The sequence below is a fragment of the Struthio camelus genome, chromosome 1 (genome assembly GCF_040807025.1).
Source record: "Struthio camelus isolate bStrCam1 chromosome 1, bStrCam1.hap1, whole genome shotgun sequence".
Taxonomy (NCBI): domain Eukaryota; kingdom Metazoa; phylum Chordata; class Aves; order Struthioniformes; family Struthionidae; genus Struthio; species Struthio camelus.
The window spans coordinates 92,735,667-92,755,706 of NC_090942.1; the positions used below are offsets into that span (position 1 = coordinate 92,735,667).

The window sequence follows — 20,040 nt, forward strand, 5'->3', positions numbered from 1 at the left end:
GTGTTCAGTGTGTGGTCTCAGGCCCTATTTTACTGGTCACTGCTCAGCCCTGTGAACAAACAAACATATTAGTCTCCACCTAGGTTTTTATGGAATAGGTTCCACAAACATTTCAGTGTCACATTCAGACATTTGATTTAAAATAAATACATAATTCCTTTCACAGTACCCCCTGTCTTCAAAGCACAGCTCGCATTGACTCAGTGCTCTGTTTTGCAAATTAGGCTCTGTGTGCCAAAGCAGATAGGGACTTATGAGATGAGACATTAATATTCTTAAAAATTCAAATGTCTGGTAATCTGGATGCTGTTGTTTGATTCAGGTACTAGAACTGGTAGAAAGTTTTCCGTGAATGAAGGATGTTTTTGCTAGCAGAACCAGAGAAGAAATATTAAAGGAAGAGATGCTTGAAAAAGCATTCTTCCTACTTTTTAGGCATACAGCTGTTTTCCACAGTATGTTCCATTCCTGTGGCAGAAGACATGCAGATTTAACTTAATGCTATGTGAGGAAGTATTAAATCAGGCTCTGCACCTACATTTTTCTTAAAAGAGGGATTTATACAGGAATCGGATGTCTAGCCAGTAGCAGCACAGCTCCTACAAAAGCCTGGCTGCTGAAATGGAAAGGACAGGTGGGCTAAGGGGTCAACCTTCTGCAAGTTCTTCCTACAAAATCTATATTACCTGTGAAATTCCCAATCCCTCCTCTTACAGAAGTTGATACGAATGAAGCTTCCAGAGACAAAGCTCTAACTTTCTGACTTAGGATACCTCCCATAAGAAGAAAGCATGACTATTAAACTTGTACTTTCTCAGAAGTGCACAAAGTAATGGGAATTTTGCACTTAGAATATATTATATTCAATACATAATTACAATCTACTCCATTTAAGTAAATATTGAGTAGAATCCTCAGAGTAAACTTCATGGTATAGCTGGTTTGTTTGAGTTTTGTGGAAATCTCTGGATTACAATTAAAAGTAGGCTTATAACAACGCAACTGTTCAGAACAAGAGCACCTAAAAATGGAGGAAATTAATATTCCCAGTTTTAGTTATATTACGTGAAGCACAGTCAGATTCTCCAGGAGGAAATTTTTCTTTAAGTTGTAATCTGCCTTTGGGTTCATTAGGTTCATAGCTATCTTGGGAGCAAAAGGACCAGAAAACATTAGTTTAGTATTTTTTTAAAGCATTGTCCCCTACTTTCAACCCTTGAATTTATTTAGGTATAAGTGATTATAAAAAAGCATTACTTTTATTACTTCTGTATCCCAGAACTCTTAAACTTTCCTGTAATATTCTTTTTTCTCTCTTTCATTTTTTTCTCACTTTATATGTAGTTTCATCAAATTAGAATATATTCGTTACATTTATGTTCAATTCATTCTGTGTAGACACCTAACTTAAAATTCCTATGGTATAAAAATCTAAGTATAAGTTACTGGCACTAGAGTACCTTTATAATTAATGAAGAGAAACAGGCACTTTTGGAGTGCTTCATTTGACCTTTTTGAGACACTTCCTCCAGGAGGTGGACTGTGCCCTAGAACTACCTATATCCCACCATTCACTGTGGAGAGTGTGAAAAAGATCTCATCCATGGATATCTACATTGCAAATCCCTCCAGTTTGTTAGCTGCATTGCAGCAATTACTATATTTATTGCTAGCATGACATTCACACCTTGCTTATTACCACTTGGTGGTTCTATGTCTACTTTTACATACTGAAAACCAAAAATTGATTCTGCTTTATATTAACCAATATTGATAATATGCCAAAAAGTCTTGTCAAAAAATTTTCCTTTGGACACATTAATAAACCAATAGTAATTCCTCAACAACACATTCTTTTCTGGTCCATATAGTAAAATAGAATGAAGTAGAACATCATAAAGTATAATCTTACCTGAGTGCTTGTGGAAGTAAAGATGATTCATATCACTGTATTACAAACATATAGAAATCATGTAAATTCTGAATTAAAAAAGGATACATTCGTATGGCTCCTGTTCTTGTCCCAATTGCCAGAATTTTCTGAACTGGGTCAAAAGCTAAGGCAGTGGGTAGATAAGGAAAACCATGGCGAACAGTCTGAAATAGAATAAATGAATAGTCAAACTGAATGATTTATAGCAATAGAGAACAAGTTTATATTTTATTTTACCTGCATAGGAAGAGAATCTGTATTTTGCTTTATTTGTATTGTTTGCAATACATTTCAAGAAAAGTATTAAAAAAGATGCAACATTCTGAATACAGAGGTGAACTTCACTCATGCCAATTTCAAATTATGCTATTTATGCTGTAATGTTTTATATGCTTTTTTTTTTTAAATGTGCTCTTATTGTAACAAAGTAGATGGCAAAATATGTCAATATATAACTGGTACATTTTGCTTATATGGTATATTGAAAGATAACCTTAATATATCAAGCAACTGTAATTGCAAAATGAAAAAAAATACAGTTAATATGCTTTTAAAACACTGTCACAAACAGCAGCAGCAGAAAGAAATGGAGTATGTCCAGGGCAAGACATCCCATAAACCAATAAATTGAATTGAGTCTATGAGGTAAAGATCCTTAATATCATTTAAAAAAATAACATACCAAAAATGTTCTCAAAATGAGCAACGGAACCACCCATCCTTTCTTAATCTTTATCTATAATATTATGCTTTTAATTCTAATTGCTTAAGAGATACCCTGGGGAATAAATGAACTGGGCATGATGTAATGCATGGTTGAGTTTGACAACAACGATATTTAAAAAAATATTAGCCTGAGGGTTATGACCAGTATGACCTACCTGATTTTCATGAAGGAGTAAGACTCCAGCATAAGGAAAAGAATAACTACACTAGACCATATACATATAAATAATAGCAAAAAAGAAACTGCAATGGGTATGACTGCTTACCTAAGGCTGGGTAACAAATTGTCTTTTTTAGTATACAGGTGGGTTTGGAGAGGAAGTACATTGAACTAAATGAAATTTAACATTTTCAGATATTTTTTCTTCCTTTTAAATTATCTGCTTCATGATCTGTGTCTGCTGAAGTATTCAGCAGTCCCTGTGGAACAACTTCAACAAGAGGGAGTCCTTAATTGCAGACCTGTTGAGTAAAAGGCAGCTGATGATCTCTACAGCTGTATCACTCCAACTCTGATTTCTTTCTTTCCAGCTGGAAACATTTCAGCTGACATTCACAAGTAGTTTGGGAACAACTAAATGCATGTTGTTCAGCATATAAACTCTTCCTTAAAAGAAATCTTACTCATCTCATTTTTAATTATTGCTGATAAGGGATATCTATAAAAAAAATCCTAATTACTAGTTTCCAGACCCCAAAAATTTAGAAACATATACTACTTCAGTAAGTTGCAAAATAATAACTGATTTTTTATGTTAATGTAGACATGTATTAAAGATCTCTATTTTTTTTTTTAATTTTCTCATCTTCTCAAATCATAAGATTGCTCAAACTAAACAACTTGGTTTTTGACACTTAAAATGGAACTAGACTTACATCCTGTAAAAATGCTTTTACCTCTCATGTCACAAAACCCTCTGAAATTACTAATTGGAATATCTTCTAGTGTGTCTAATGTGTGGCTTAACTGCATTACTAATTTTCTATTACACTTGAAATTTCTATATTCTGCTGAATAAATGTTCTTCCCTATCTGAAAAAAACATATTTTTCAAAAACGTTTTTTGGATTATTAGTTTTTAAATATCCTCCCTAAAATAAAGTTGAATTTCTAGCAATTCCAATCACAATAAAACTTTTCTGAGGTTTATCCCTGGATGCAGCTTATAGTCCTGTTTCTTCAATCTAAGAACCTAAATATCAGCATTTTTAAAGATTTATGTGAATCTTGCCTATGCATTTAGCATCTTCCTTGTATTTTCAGTATTTCTGCAGTCTATATGCAGTCAAACTTTTCATTTGGAGGCAGAGCTACTTGGAAGGGAATCGCTGTGTGCATCTTTTCAGGATCATAGCTCAGTAAAAATTCCTGAATTCTAGGACTAATTCAAAACTGTTATTTCTATTTTGCAGCCACTTTTGAAATTAGGGGATTTACACTTATTCCTGTGTGGAATTAACCTAAGATCTTGTAAATGCATGATTCTTCCATTTGTAGAATAAGAAATATTGTTGACATCTACTGATCTTTCAAGTAAATCACAATTTTCAAGTAAAATAATCATATTTATTAGAACTCCCAATTAAAAATAATAATAATAAAAAAAAACGAGGACAAACACACTCTAGAAGGAAAGCCAAACTATATTGTACACCATTGAAGTGGAAAAAAAGTCTCAGTGACTGAGACTGTGGCATAAATTGGAGCAGATTCAGATGTCATTCTGGAGATCAAGCCTATTCAATATAAGAACAGGGACAAGTTCTAACACTTTTGACCCCAGCCTCCTGTCCTTAGGAACCGTCCTATTTCCAGGGACTATGAGAAAAACGGACGTGAGAACATAGCACTTAAAGTAGATTTGTCAACAATATATTGATACAATTAATATGAGCATATATGCAAGAATTAGTAATGATCCTAGAACTGTGCCTGCACTTCCTCACAGCGTTTAGTAATACAAGTGAAGAAGCAGGGAGGACTACAGAAATAACTTGATCCTAAGATGACAAAGTATATTACCACTTACTGTGTGCTGTGTCTGGTAGGAATAATGTAGATCAAAACTATCAACAGTGACCAGAAAATGCAAAATAAGGTAGAAATCTTTTCCAAAATTAAATTATCTCAATAGCAGACAAGAGCAGCGAAAAAGAATCCTAAAATACCAATCAGCCTTCTCATAAATGTAGGACCTACTTATTGCTACTCTCCTAAGAAAGGTGCCAAAAGAAGGGAGAGAAAAAGCAGACAGCAGATGGAGCCAAGACTGCTTCTCTCTGCATTATCCAGCTTCCTTTATGTCTCCTTTTTTTGGTGTGTTGTCTCTAGAGGCAGTCTGTGCTCCCTAGAACATACAGTGTATATGCAATACTTACAATATTTTATTTGAAACAGAACAATTATAAATGCAGCTACAATTTCAGCATAAATCCTTGTTCAGTTTTGTTATTCCATTTTAAATGTGATGAAAATCATTTAAAATACGTTTTCTTATGGTGAATTGCATGTATATATCATTAAAATAATCTTTATACAACCAATTTACCTAAATGAATGTAGGAAATTGATTATTTGGGCTTGCCAGTATTTTATCAATGAATTTGAATAATCTATACAGAATGAAACAACAATTTCTAAGATACCATGATACATTTCTGTGGCCAAAAACCAAAAGCCCATTAGCAGTAATATGCAACATCCAGTCTAATTGTTCACATGGTAAATAATGTAGCCTTTCAGTATAAGAGTGTTTCCTAACTTTTTTCCTACGGTACCTTATATTCGACTGCAAAGCTATGCTTTTTTCAAAGTAATTTTGATTTTCTCTAAATCATTTCAGAAAATAAGGGACTAAACTCTATTTTAAACTCTATCAGTGAAGTACTAAGATGTATGATGCACAACTGTCCCTACTAACTTGTCTGAAGGTAAAATTTGTAACTGTTCTACTCATACTTTATATATATCCCATTTTGTGTAACATTTGACAGCAAAATGGATTTACTTAGGTAAATAATATTTTGAGTGTATTTACTAAAATTGAACAGTGCAGTCTAAGCCTGTGACTCAGAACATAGAATCCGCTTCCAGTTAGCAACCAGTCTGCTACATGCAACAGTCTCCCTGAAGCAAGTAATTTATTTGTTTGTGCAATAAGGGATGAAGTGTTGATTGAAACCTGCATACAATTCTCAGAGATACTGTTACTCTCAGCTATGTAAGAAATTAATAAATGTCAATGATTTCAGCTTTCACTGAGGTTGTAGTGGTGAAAATGCGCCTTCATAAAGACATGTTGCCATGCATTGTAGCCCTATACAGCCATGACTTCCCTCATTTATAGGCTTCTGTGTCTGGATTCTCTCATTGGTAACACTGTTTGCTTCCTGCTCAGGAAAGATGAAAAGAGGACAAGATAGCAGTGGTCTTCCACTTCAAGGAAATGATTCAGGAAGGATACATTTTTATAAGCTAAATTTTCATTTTTCAAAGGAATATTTATATATGTATGTATGTTTGTTTTGGTTTTTTGTTGTTTTTTTTTGTTTTGTTGTTGTTTTTTTACTCTGTTTCTCTCTGCACATAAAAGCTAGAAACAGCAGCATGGAAAAATCAGTCTACCAAAAGGACTCTAGAAGAGATCTTGGAAACTACAGACCAGGAAGGCTGACTTCTGTCCCTGACAAGATGGTAAAATAAAGTCTGAGATCATTGAGTGAATGGATAAAGATGGTCTGCTGGAAAAGAGCCAGCAGGGTTTCCGCAATGGGAAATTCTGTCTGACTAGTTGCTTGGAATTCTATGAAACTGTTAGTAAGCATGTGGACAAAGGGGATATGGATATATTTGAATTTTCTAAAAGCTTTCCAATAACGTCACATAGCAAGGCTATTAAAGTAACAAAGTTGCCATAGGACTGGGGAAAAGGTTATTTTATGGACTGGAAGCTGGTAAAGAACAGGAAAACACAGGATGGGGTTTAATGTTGACTTTTATCGTGGAGAAGTCAGAAATGGGGTACCCCACTTGCTCAGACCAATTTTATCCAGCATCTTCAGCAATCTAGAAAAGGTACTGAATATAGATCCCCAAGTTTGTAGTTGATACTAAGCCCTTTTGGGTGGTCAAATTCAGTACCAACAGTGAGCAACTCCAAAAAAAGACTTCATTAACCTGGCTAGATGGGCAAAAAGGTGATGAAGGAGCTTCAGTGGGGATTTTCTCTCTTAATTTTTAAATTACAAAACTGACTTTGTTACAAAAGGTCACTTAATAAGCTACAGTAGAATTCTGAGAAAACCTCCATCCTGGACAGAAAATAGACTTTAAAAACAACCTGAAATTTTAACAGTTTGGTTTCACAAATATTATACACCGATAATTATATTTTTAATGAAAATTTCAGAGATATATATTGTTAGTATTTGAACGAACTGACTTGTATATTATACATTTTTGTACTATGAACATATGAAACTTTCTTCTTTTGGAAGCTGCTGTACTTCAAAACTCTACTTCAAAAATTTAAAACATTAAGACTGCAAAAATTAATATAAAGTATATATTTTTAATATGTATTCTTTTTCACTCTACTATTTTTAAAAAGTCTGCCTGCAGACCATATGACTATTTTTAAGAAACATGCCAGTTCTGCAACACATCACATAAATTTTGAATTCCATCATATTACTTTGGCTCTGAAAAAAAAAAAAAATATATATATATATATCCAAATGCATCTTCCGGATACATTTTATTTTTAAAAATGAAAACATTTTCTTTTAAAATGTATTTTTGAAAAAAAACCAAACACTAAAGTCTGACACAATCAAAAAACAAAGACCAAATTTTGCAATCCTCACTAGAGGATTTTTCACAATTACAGAAATACACAAAAAGACAGGAAATGGAGAATATAAGGAAGGAATTGCATCCCTTGTTCAGCAAACGTGCTGTAACAGACTTCCCACTTTTGCCAGTGAAACTGGCAAGAAGAAATGGGGCATCAAACCTTTATAAAAATACCTATGGTCAACTTCAGCTTTGGTGTAAAATAGAAAAATGCAATGGACTTTAATGAACCTAAATTTGGCCTATTTATTTAAATAAGACTTCTATCCAAATGGCTTATCACAGGCTTTATGTCAAAGTAATTCAAACAGCAGCTCATATTGATCTTTCTTGGTTTTGTCACAGCATCTAAACATACTACTCCAAAACTCAAAATTATGGTCAGAATGTCATCAATACAGCAGAGATCTGTTTTATGGATATTTACAAGAAAGGTAAAAACATTCAGCCTACTTGATACCTCTGAAATGAAAACACTTCTGCCTTCATCATGACTGGGGAGGCAGAGAATAACATGATTTCATAACTTTGATAGGAAACTTTTTAAAAAAAATCTGTTTTTATTAAAGTTGCACCAGAACAACATGGTAGTATCTCAAATTAATATTTCAGGCCTTTCCATTTTCAGATTTTCTAGAAAATTAATGCTTTGGGCTGATTATATCCAGATCTGGTTACTGTTCTGAATTGGATGTTTTGTTTGATATTTTCACAATATTTTAATTAAAAATTCAGCCATATTGGGGAATTAAAAAATTCTGCAGAAAGTTCCCATGATTTCACTGCTATGAAAAAAATTATTGAAGCTTGTTTTTGAAAAGCTGAATAAAAACAGTGTTACATTCCTATTTTGACACAGAAATAATCTGTATTTTTAGGATAGAATCATCAGCACTCCACTGACATAATCTGCACCATAATCTGCTGTTCTTGTATTATCACCACAGACACCAGAACACAAAATACTATTAGCAGAATTCATTGCTAACTCATCATACACAACATAATTTACAATTTATTATTAATTTATAATTAATCTTTTCCTAACTTTTCACTGTATGCATATTTTATGCAATTTGAGTACTTTTTTTTCTTCTGATACTGAATATAGAACTTAATCTGGAGATATTGGCCAGTGTCTCCTCTCACATGTGGTGAAAATATATTCTGAATGAAACAGAGATATTTTGTGGCAGCTTTTCACCCTCTAACAACAGTGAAATCCAGCAGCTCCTGCACACCGCTATTCCTCCCTACATACCAATAAGGGCATAGCTTACAGACACAAACGAGGACACAATATCCAAAGCTCAGAAGAATCACATCTCTGTTCACATAATCACATAGCTGTTTTCCTGCCACTGCCTCATTTAAAATATATTTTAAAATATATTTAAGGAAAAATAATGAATGAACAAGGATTCTAAAGACCTGCTTTTTTCCAACTTTTATCCAGAATTATGATGGAAAATATCTGTAATAAAACCGACTATAGACAGGTGTAACTGAGAACACATCTCCATTCTTAAAGGACAGGAAAGATGGAATGGGATGAATGAAGCAGAGGTCAAAGTTTGTAACTCCTTCAGTATGACTTTTTGTAATGCCCAATGGATAATACAAAGATTTTCTCACAGGAACCGCAGCAAAGAACACTACAGACAAGCATCCATGCAACCTGTATTTTGTGTAATGTTCAAACCAAATGTAATGGAGGTTCTGAACAAAATATAAGCAGACACTTCATATGATAATGACTAGATTGTTTTACATACAAGCATAACTGAATAAGAGCTGAATAAGGGTTCTGACTTCTGAGTGTTTGACTTTGCAACATGAAAGTCCATATATAGTATGAACTTGAATTTGTATGAAATATATACATTGATTTTTAATTTATTAGACTCCAATTCTGCAAAAAGATGTGCTACCATATACACCTGGATCTGTACGGTATCCCATTGAGTTCATTGGGGATACTTTTGAGTACATGCATTCATCAACTCAAACCGTTAAATACAAGGGATCAATTTTTTTTTCAGTACCTTGCACAACTTAACTTCAACAGAACCGTAAAAAATGTATCTCAATAGACTTTGACCCTAGCTACAGGCAACAGACTGTCTCCACTATTTTTTACTATTCACAGTCTTTACTAGTGAACTATTAGAAATGGACATAGCACTGTTCAAAGATAACATCTCATTACTTTTGAGCATATTTACCAGCCATCTGTACCTAACAATATTGCTCTCTCTCCCCTCCACTGATGCATATTATTGGTACTTCTAATCATACAGCCCTCTAACCGCCTCCTAACAAGATTCTAACATACATTGTGACAAAATTAGCCAATCCATATAAGCTGCTTTTATGAGCAGTTTCTTGGTACAGCCAGTAAAACAGTACATTTACAGAACCTGGAGTCTACTACTTCACCTCTCCCCTGCTTCCTTTTCACTATTTATAAAATGAAGATATTGATATCAACTTTTCACAATATTTTGACACAGAGCCCAACAAGGGATTTAGGAAGACAATATGCACCACAGAGCATCAGAAGCCTCAGAATAGGAGTCAGATAAGAAAGGAGAGTCTCTAAACCAACCAAAGGCAATGGGGTCTGTCTTAGATTCAGTTCATCTCCCTTGAAGACAGCTGTTTATTTTGGGTGGTATATGCATTTCTACTGGGAATAAAATCTCCCGCTACTTCATATTTTATCCATAAGGCTCTAATAGCATGTACTTCAGTCATTTCTTTCAAAAGTGAAGTACAGATCATTTTCTTTCACACATAAGCAGAGGAAGAAGAGTTGCTTATGTAGCCAATGTTTTGTGCAACAGCTCTATAGTTAAAAATCTTGCGATATGGACAGCCCAAGCTGAATCTCCTCCATCCTCCTAGAAGCGTTTCAAAATCACTTTTAACACAATAGTGAGAAACTTTCTCATCGACCAACTGGTGACCCACAGGTGAGGTACAGCACATGGAAACAGTGCATCCAGTTCCCACTAGCTGGGGAGAGCAGGTAAGAGGATAAAAATTATAGCACTCAAAAAGAGAGACAATGAGAGAAAACTTTGGGATGGGAATCAACTTTGAGAGACAGGCTCCAAATCCCAGGTATGAATTCATTACAGTTCTCACAGGGTGAGAGACCACATCACCACACCAGACTGCTGGAAGCCTGTGCTATACAAGTGAGAAGACACTCAGTACACTCCTCATGTACTGAGGAATGTACTCTTCCTCAGTACATTCCATGGGCTTTTTTTCATCTTTTCCCATGATATCCCAGGATTTCACAGTCTCATCATCAGCTCAGGAAAGGAAGAGTGGAGTGTAACATCATCCTGTTTTGATGGTCTGACCTCTGAACAAGTGGCTGTGAAAAAGTGACCCCTAAATATGGGGAAGTTAGCTATCCTTAATGTATGCTCCCAGGGAGGAGAGAGATTCTCAGTTTCTCATGTGGAACAAGTATATCCTGGGTTCCAGTTCTTTATCCAAGGACTTCACATAACTGAAATTAAGGAATTATTAGATAAAAGAAAAAAATACACTTGAAATGTCACACAAAACTACACTGAAAGAATATTGCTAAAAATGCAAAGTCAACCATGAAAAGCAGAAAAATTAGGACATACGCAAATGAAGGTAATCTATGCAATGTGAATTTGTTCCCCTTTTGTGTATGCATTATCTGTCATTAAATAATCTGTTTCCGCCATAAAACTTTCACCTCACGCCATGCATAGTACAGTCTGGCCTGTCCTATGGACATACCAAAGGCATGTAATAGAAGAGATATTTCTGTCAATTTGGTCTATTTGGTACAAAATATGAAGGTGCAAGGTATAATTGAGATTGCAGAAAGTAAATTCTGCCAATGCTTTTACCCCTTGGTTTTACAAATGATACAGCCAAGGGCAACAGATTAAGCTTTTCTCATGTGGCAGCTAATCACGTGTACTTCATTTTCTGAACGACGAGATAATGGAGGCTGATGATATTCAGACATCTCAGGCAAAATTCACAGTTCCAATTAGAATTCCATCTAGCCCATTGGAGACAAGAAGGAAATTCAGGGCCATTTAGACTAAGGTGGACATCTAAACTGACAATGTGGATAACCAGTCTAAAGACTGTTCTGTAGAGGTGCAGCAATATTTACAACAGAATGTGAAAACAACAGAAGTCATATCTGGAAGATATAAGTGGTATGAAAATATTAAGTATATTAAAAAGAAAACCAGGCAGGTCAAGCTGGACACTCAACAGTCTGGCATTTCGGATTTTCTGTGCCTCATTTCCTCATCTATACTGTGGGAATAATAATACCTCCATCTTACAGAAACATTGTGAAAGTCAATTCATTAATGTTTATAAAGCTTTCAAAACTACAGCGATGAGCACTTCTGCTGAGAAAGCCCGTGGGGAACTTAGTATAAGGGTATGTTATGAATGATAAGTACGCAAAGAAATATTGAAGGGTTTTCAATTCAGCAAACACTATTCATTATACTAAATAAGACATATAGAAGAACTAATATGTGATCATGTAATTAAAGGCTGTATTTACAAGTAGACTTAATTTAGGAAATTCAGAATTTTGCAGTGCTTTGTTTTGCACCTTAACATTCCTCTTACAATGATTTTGAGGCTGTAATTGCATGTATTGGCCTTGATGGGTCTTCATTAATGCATTTAGAATTAATACTTGATTAACAAATCAGATATACTAATGCAAAAAGGTTAGTATTTTATTTGCAAAAAAAAAAAATCAAAACAGTGTCTCCAGTTATGCTACCATAGGTAGACTTAATATCTTCAAATTTGCTAACAAAGAAGCTTTTAGCGTGCTATGCTCTTTACCACTGATCAGCCTTATTTCAGATTAACATAGACATTTAAAAAAGAAAAATACATCACATTCATCACATATCCCATAAAATTATCATCATTTAATTACAGAAGTGTCACTTCTGGCTCTGTACATTTCAACAGAACTCGGGTTTTGCATCTAACATTAGATTCAAACTCTGTTACATAGGAGAAATCCTTCCCGACATTATATCTTATTTACTCTCTGACTATAGAATGAACTCTGAGCACTTCTAAGTAGGGCTAATATTAAAATGGGCCTTTTCTGAAATATAGCACTTCATACAGATTTTCTTTATTTTGGACCTGAATGATCTTACAACACAGAAACAGCACAAATTAACCAAACAGTTCAAACTAAAACACTATGCACGTCTTACACCAAAGAATTTTTTTAAGGTCAGAAGTATTTTTCCATTATGCTCTATAAGCAAAAATAGAATAATGTGCTACTACACAATTGTTCTTAAACTCTCCTTTCAAAATTCATCTTCTATTATCTTTGAACTGCAGCTCCATGTTGTATCCATACTTCAAGTTATCTACTCAACTGCTGTCAGAGGGACTGAATGCTCCGCTTCATAGGTGGACCAAATAAAGTATTACCATCTGTAAACCCTAGAAGCTAAAATTTAAGGCCAGCTTATAGGAAAGCCAGATAGTTAAGGTATGTAAATATAGGCTTTAACAGCACTACCAGAATCTTATTCTGTCCTATTGGGTCACCAAAATGATAAAAACATCTAATAGGTCTTTAAAACTCATCTGCATCTACATTGGCATCATACACTTTGAAATATCTAAATAAAATATTTTTAGATAATTTCACTTTGTGAAACAGGAGTTTGGCCAAAAAACAGTACACCCTCTATTATAGCTGTGAGCCCAAAGGAAAGAAATGCTAGCAGAAAAATGAGAAAGGGAAATTGTCTTTGAAATACGGCTACTGATTGGATGCATCTTGACAGCTTGTTTTTGTCAAATATAAGTGGGATTAGGAAGGCACCTTTGTAATCAACCTGAGGGCTTCCATACCACTTTCAACAAAATCCTAAACCTGTTCTGGCCTCCACAGATTTTTCTGTAAGGACCAGGTAATATGCATACTGAAACTAAGACTACACTAGCAACATGAGTAACACAGCAAAATTCAAAGGGATGCTTATTATGAGTTGATTATTATGGGATGCAAAGCTACCCAATGATTACAGGTTGGACCAGTTTTGGAGAGAACATAAATCTCATACTTCAAGGTTTAAAGGCAGTCACAAAACCATCAGTTTCAGAAACAATTATGTTAGAATACTCTAGGGCTCTTGAACATTTTCCAGAGTATTTGGCTGCTGCCTAGAGCTACAGAAAATATACTGGACTGGATTAACTTAGACAGGCCTAGTGAAGTATAACTTTTACTATGTTCCTAACTGAGGTATTGATTTCAAACATTTTCTGCATATAGTTATTAACATCATGCTCTACAAATTCAATCCTATGATCCTTCTTCAAGGCAAGCTCATGTAGTTCTCTATGGGAGACTTACTTTCGTAAATAATACGCACTATATGTTCAAAAAACATGCATCTTCATTCTTATTCAGTCTTCTCCGAACTACGTCATCCCCTAACAATTGACCTTCTACAGAAGTAATGAAATCACTAGTTCCTCTATTTACGTTCTTGCTGCTGAAAGTTCTACTCAAATGATTTGCAACTTCCTAATTGTGATCTTCTCAGTTCCTATACTAATATGAGACTTCTTCCCACTGCTATATAATAACTTTTTCGTACTACGGACAAACACAGGCTGGCCTAAAAAACCCTTGCCAGAAAAATACCTGAGGGGAAAATAAAGGAGGATTAACTAGGAAACTAGCTCTACCCTTATTAAAATTAATTTATCCTTATTAAAATTAACATAAACTTTACTAAAACATTCTACTGGATCATACCTAGTTTTTGGCATGAGACTACCTCACACATTCAATTCAGCTAATGTGAACTATAATCAATATCTTTATGATCTGCGTGTGGATACCCAAATCCCAAGGGCAGTCCTAAATACAGCATGAACTATACCTCAGCTTGCTGTTGTCCCAAAATACAGCTGACAGAATTTCACATCATTACATTAACACTTTTAAAAGGGTGCCACTGATTCAATAGTACAGCTACATAGATATAAATTTATCAGGCTTAAGAAAAGCTGCAGCTATTTTATACATAATAGTGTCAAGAACATTTCATTTGTATTCTTTAAATCATTAATGTCATCTTCAGTATTGAAAAATAAATGCCTGAAGTAACTCGTTGTGAATATCTCAGAGTAAAGTAAAATATTCAAGTTTATTTCTATTAAGTTTCATCTACATCTTGAAAAGACGCTGTAGTAATAAGAATCCTAAAAATATCACAAAAGGGAGAAGCAGCTTTCAGGTGTGTTACTGATAAAACCAGTGTTCTGACAGAGCATCAAATCTATATTTTCAGTCTAGAAGACCTCCCACAAACTCCAAAAAGTCAATTTATTTACTTTCAGTAAAGACTGCAGGGTAAGGCCCTTTAATTCTTAAGTATGAGTCAGCTTTTATGTTTCATATCTAAATGAAGATTTAATAATCAGCAAAGAAATGGAAACTGTTTTAGAACATTACTTAGACTGTGCATCCAATCTGCCTTGATCCTGCAGATTATAACAGCCTAAAACTGCCATTAGCTTTAATCAGTTGTGTGTGTGGCAGGATCACAGATCATGGGTCCTTAAACATGCAGCCTATGTAACTTATGTAACTTAACGTGAAAATAACTGAAAGTAACTGAAGTGTCAGAAGTTCCACACAACAAAAGCTTGAGAAAGACAAAGCTTTCATTATCTGTGTCTTGCTTTTATTTTTAATTTAATTCAAATTGATTGAGGCACAAATTATGGCCCAGATCCTTCGCCCTGTAGCATGCAGACTGAAAGCTGCGCCTGCGTAGAGTCCCACTGCTTTCAGTCCACTTGCATACTACATAATGCAGGATTGGGGCCTGTGGGTTTTTTGCTGGTTTACTCAAACATGTTTGTAATGTTACTAGACTGCAATACAGCTGAATAAGGTGAGCGTGTTGAATATACATTGCAGTATTTTGTGCACATAATCACAAAGTATACTAAAAGCAAACTTCCCAAAATACTTCTGTACTTTGAAAAAAGGAAGCCGATATTTTGTACACTGTACCTTGACTTCTGCAGTACCATGCATTCACAAGCAAGTGCTGCTGCAACCAAAAGCCCCTCTATACAAATATTTACTTTGTTGAGAACATTTTAACCTGAGAGTTAAGTCTTCTAATTTAAAAAGGGAGGCAATTATTGCCTACTGAAATCTTCTCAAGATGATGTATTCCCAGCACACTCATATTCCCAAGTAGATCTTTCATGTTCCCAAGTAGATCTTTCAGAACATAACACGCTACTGTCTTCAAGCAATATTAAGCCAAAGAAGAGAAACACAGAGATAAGGTAGAGAATTCATTTTTTTTTGTTTATGATTCATCTTCTTTTGTCTATTTTTGCCCACATACCCCACAAAATAAAAATATATCATACAAAATACAGATCTTTGGCACTATCAAATGACTTAAACATGGAGAACTGTGTTCAGTTTTAGCCTTACTCCAAATTTTCAGAACGTCAGACCTTCTAATGATATTTCAAGGTATCTTGATTATTTTCATTACCTTTTTATTGAAGTGTTAACAAGAGAAAATGATGTACTGAACTATCTGGAATTTCATAAGATACAGTGCACATACAGAAAAGGAGTCAAGTTCAACCCTGGTATAAACAGATATGATTCTAATGCAACTGCTACTGGCATTCTGTTAAACTACAGATGAATTTGACTCAAAAGGCCTGAATATGCTTTCATGGATGGCAAAGGACTGTAAAACTCCCAGCAATTAGAATTTGTATAGAACCTATTCCAAAGCTCTTTAAGTCATGGTGGCTCATCCTTCTTGCCCTGAAGTCTGTATGATTTTTGACATCAGCTGTATCCGAAAATAGATTAGAACATGAATCATAATATCTGAGATTATGAAAGCTGTGTTTTTCACTAGGACCAGATCTGCACACAGCTGTTTTATAGGGTTGTCTTGCTCATTTATACTTCTTCCTTCTTCCCAAAACATAAAAAGAAATGACAATGTGCTGAAGTTGACCATAACCTAAATTTCAAATCAATGGATGTCCTTACACTGGCTAAAGAAAGGATGGTATATTTAACAGGTGAAGGTCATTCACTCTTAATAATATAAATTGCACTCATTTAAAACACTGTTTTTCAAAGGTTCTAAGCAAAACAAATAAGCAAACAAAACTTCTAGTGAAGTCTACAGAATTAAGGTTAAAGTTGAAGATAACAGCATAGGATCAGAAGATCATAATGCAATCTCTCTTTTCTTTTTTGTTCTTTGTTACAGAAGTGTAATTTTGTATTCCAAGGTTGGTCAGAAGTGCCAAGTAGCTTGTACTGATTTTACTCTTGTATTTAAGAACAGCACAGAAAGCTTTGTTGCAGAAAACAGGCATAAAACGTAGTAAACATAGGGATATCTTATGCCTTCTACTTGAAGGACCTAACAAATACCTAAAACCAGTACCAAACAAATTTGCAAACTTTCAATATTTATGCTGTCCTACTAAGTTTGTTGTCATCCAATGATTATTTTCAGGGCTAATACCAAAAAAAAAAAAAAAAAAAACCAAACCCACAAAACTAACTGAAGCTACATTCAATCCCTCACAAATAATAAATGAAAACACTATGTTAAGCAAAAACTGCACTGCTTTTATTTCTAGTTTATGCCCTTTCCTTACAAAAGGGAAGGAAAGGAGGAGAGGATGGGAACAGGGAGGAGGGGTAGTGGATGTATACAATTTTAGATTTGTAATGACTTGTAAGTGTTTTTTGTACTAGCACCTATTGATTTGCTTTTCTGACCATGATCTCGTTACTAGTTTTGGGTCTGCAAATGAACTTAGGAATGGGCCCTCAATGCTGAAATTAAGATTTTTTTAATGAATTTACTGACTACCCCAACTCTGCAGCAGAAAGAAAAATCATCAGTGAGACTTCTGTCCTTGCATGCTAAAGTCCTTATACAACCACTGCAGTTCTCAAGTAAAAGATTTGTTGGTGTCGTATTACCAAGCCCCCCCCTAAAACGCAGCTTTTTTATTTCCATAGTTAAAAAAAATATTGACAGCTCTTACCTTACAAATTTGAAAATAATCTGAAGTTAGCGTCTCCTGGATCTCATCTCGGGGAGTCCCTGCAGCTCCCGCAGTTCCTCCTGGGTGCATGGAGCCACCACCAGCCCCACTTCCACCGCCGCTGCCACCACCACTGCTTCCACCAGGGGATGAGGCAGTTAAACCGTCCAGAACTTTGCGAAAATTAAATTTCTTCATTTTGGAAAAATCTTTAGGAGGGTTTGGGGAGGAGGAAAGGATGTATCATAACACATTCAGCTACGTGTAGCAGAAGAGAAAGTCTTTAACGGTCCTCTGAGTGAGGCAGCACTTTAGTCCCTTGTACCAAACAGAACGTTAGTATTAGGTATAATTGACTGAAAAATACAAAGGCTTCATTTTGTCAGACGTAAAAGCTACCTGGAGAGGTCCTTTCAAGAAATAAAAAATTCCACAAGCAGCAAAACTACGATTTATGTTCAAACAAGGAACAATGGAAAACCCACCGGCTGACTCCTCTCACAGAATCCACATTTAGCTGTGGCTAAAGAAGAAAAGTAAGTAAAAAATTCAAGCCAGGATCCAAAAGAGTAGGGTCCATCTCTCTATCTTTTTTTTTTTTTGGTCTATAATTTGCCCTCGGCACCAGGATATTTTAACCAAACTGCAAAAATGCAACTACGTTCAATCTCCTCTCCCTCCCCAAAAGCCTGTCAATAACAGGTATTCCTGCCTCCAGGATTTTAGAAGAGTGGATTCTCTTTCCCTACCGCCACTCTCCTCCTGTAGCTGCCGCTACTCTTGCTACCTATTTATCCGTCTCTCCGAGCAAGTGCCGGCGGCGGCGGCTGCTGCCCTTGATCCTCCTCTCCCCCGCCGGACTCCCGAGCGGGAGGGTGAGCAGCCGTTCCCGGGCCGGGGGGCGAAGCCCTGGCTCCCCTCGGCGCCCAGCTGCTGCCTCACCGGGGCGAGGGGCCGCGCCCGGCTCTCCGCGCCCGGCCGCCCCGCGAGGACCGAGCCGCAGCAACCGGCGACCCCTTCAGCCAGCCGGGCCGTCCCGGGGCTGACCGCCCGCCCCGTGCCTGCCGGCGCTGCCCCGCGGCACCCCCTGCCTCCTTCCCCCGCAGCCCTGGCGCCCTCCCGCCGCAGCGGGGACTGCCCGCCGCCCCCTCGGCCCCGGGGGTAACCGGGGCAACGCGTGTGGCGCGGCCGCTCGCGCCGGGGCAACCGTTCCTAACGGTCGCCGGGGGCGCGAGTGGCTGGCGCGGACGGGGGGGTAGCGGAGCAAGGGGAGCGGGGGCTGCGGAGGGCGGCGGGGGCTGCGGTCGCAGCCCGCGGCTGCGGCTCCTGCCCGCCCGCCCGGCGCGCTCGCCAGCCGCTCTCCGAGGTACTGAGCCGCAGCTGCTCCTCCTCCTCCTCCTCCTCCTCCTCCTTCCCTCCCCCGCGCCCACCCTCTTCGCCCGACCCCGCCCGCCGCACCAGCGCGCGCCCGGGCGCTTTCGCCCCTCCCTCTCCCCTTTCCTCCCCCCACCCCCCCCCGACCCGGCTTGGAGGGCGCGCGCCCAGCCGCTCGGCAGGGGGAGGGGCAACGGTTGATGATTGACAGCAGCGGCAGGCTCAGATTGGCTGCCTGAGGGCCAGCTGGGTGACATGAATGGAGGGCGGGGACTGCTCTCATTGGCTCCCTGGCCAGTAGGCTCAAGGCTGGGCAAGCGGACCAATAGGCAGAGCCTCAGACCGGGTCGGGGGTGGCACTTGCTAGGGTGGGGTCCACATGACTGACAGCTGCGGAGCCCGCAGCGCCGGCTGCCCGGCCTCTGATTGGGCCACGACAAAGATGGGCATGCACATCCACCAATTGGAAGAGCCAACAGGCCAAAAAATTTGCCCGCAAGCCGCGCGGTGCTGGCCCCGCGGGGGCGCCCCACCCCCAGCGCGGCCGGGCCCAGCCGAGCAGGGGGGAGGGGAGGGGCGCGCTCGTGGTGGGGCACGTGCGGGTGGCCGCGGGGGGCGGGGCCGCCTCGCCCGTTGGCCACGCCCAAATGCGGCGGCGCCCGGCCCGGCCCAGCGGCCCGGGAGGAGGACGAGCTCGGGGCCTCAGTTTCTTTGCTCTCCTGACAGAATCCTTATTTTTTTTTTTTTTTTGTAATACCTTTCATTCTGTGGAAGACCAAACAAACATAAAACGCCTCAGGAAATTACCGTTTCTGCCGTTTCCAGCAGTAGCGGAGGGCAGCCGTTCTGTAGGTGCTTAACAGCAAATTTGGGGTTCCATTTTCTACCTCAGTGGATTCAGGCGCAGAGCAGGCCGTGCAGTTCAGCGTCCGAGCTGCTTGCTGATACTGCTTGACACTTCTGGTACAAATCCCTTTATTCTTCCTGAGAAAAACACCACAGTAAAATA

At 37.8% G+C, this 20,040-nt stretch overlaps 1 protein-coding gene across 10 annotated transcripts in view; it reads right to left on the reverse strand.

Moving 5' to 3' along the window:
- The window catches only part of STXBP5L (syntaxin binding protein 5L), a 194,597-nt gene extending 176,037 nt beyond the window's left edge, over positions 1–18,560 (reverse strand). For 9 of the 10 annotated variants that reach the window (XM_009689643.2, XM_068957926.1, XM_068957942.1 and 6 more), the window contains exons 1-2: positions 17,658–18,095; positions 2,000–2,097 (exon numbers count right to left, since the gene is read on the reverse strand). In XM_009689643.2, the coding sequence (XP_009687938.1) occupies positions 2,000–2,097; positions 17,658–17,855 (296 nt within the window). In that variant the 5' untranslated portion in view covers positions 17,856–18,095. Of the gene's footprint in view, positions 1–1,999; positions 2,098–17,657 lie in introns of all 10 variants that reach the window. The other variant, XM_009689641.2, reaches the window with a different exon arrangement.
- Positions 18,561–20,040: the final 1,480 nt, after the last annotated feature.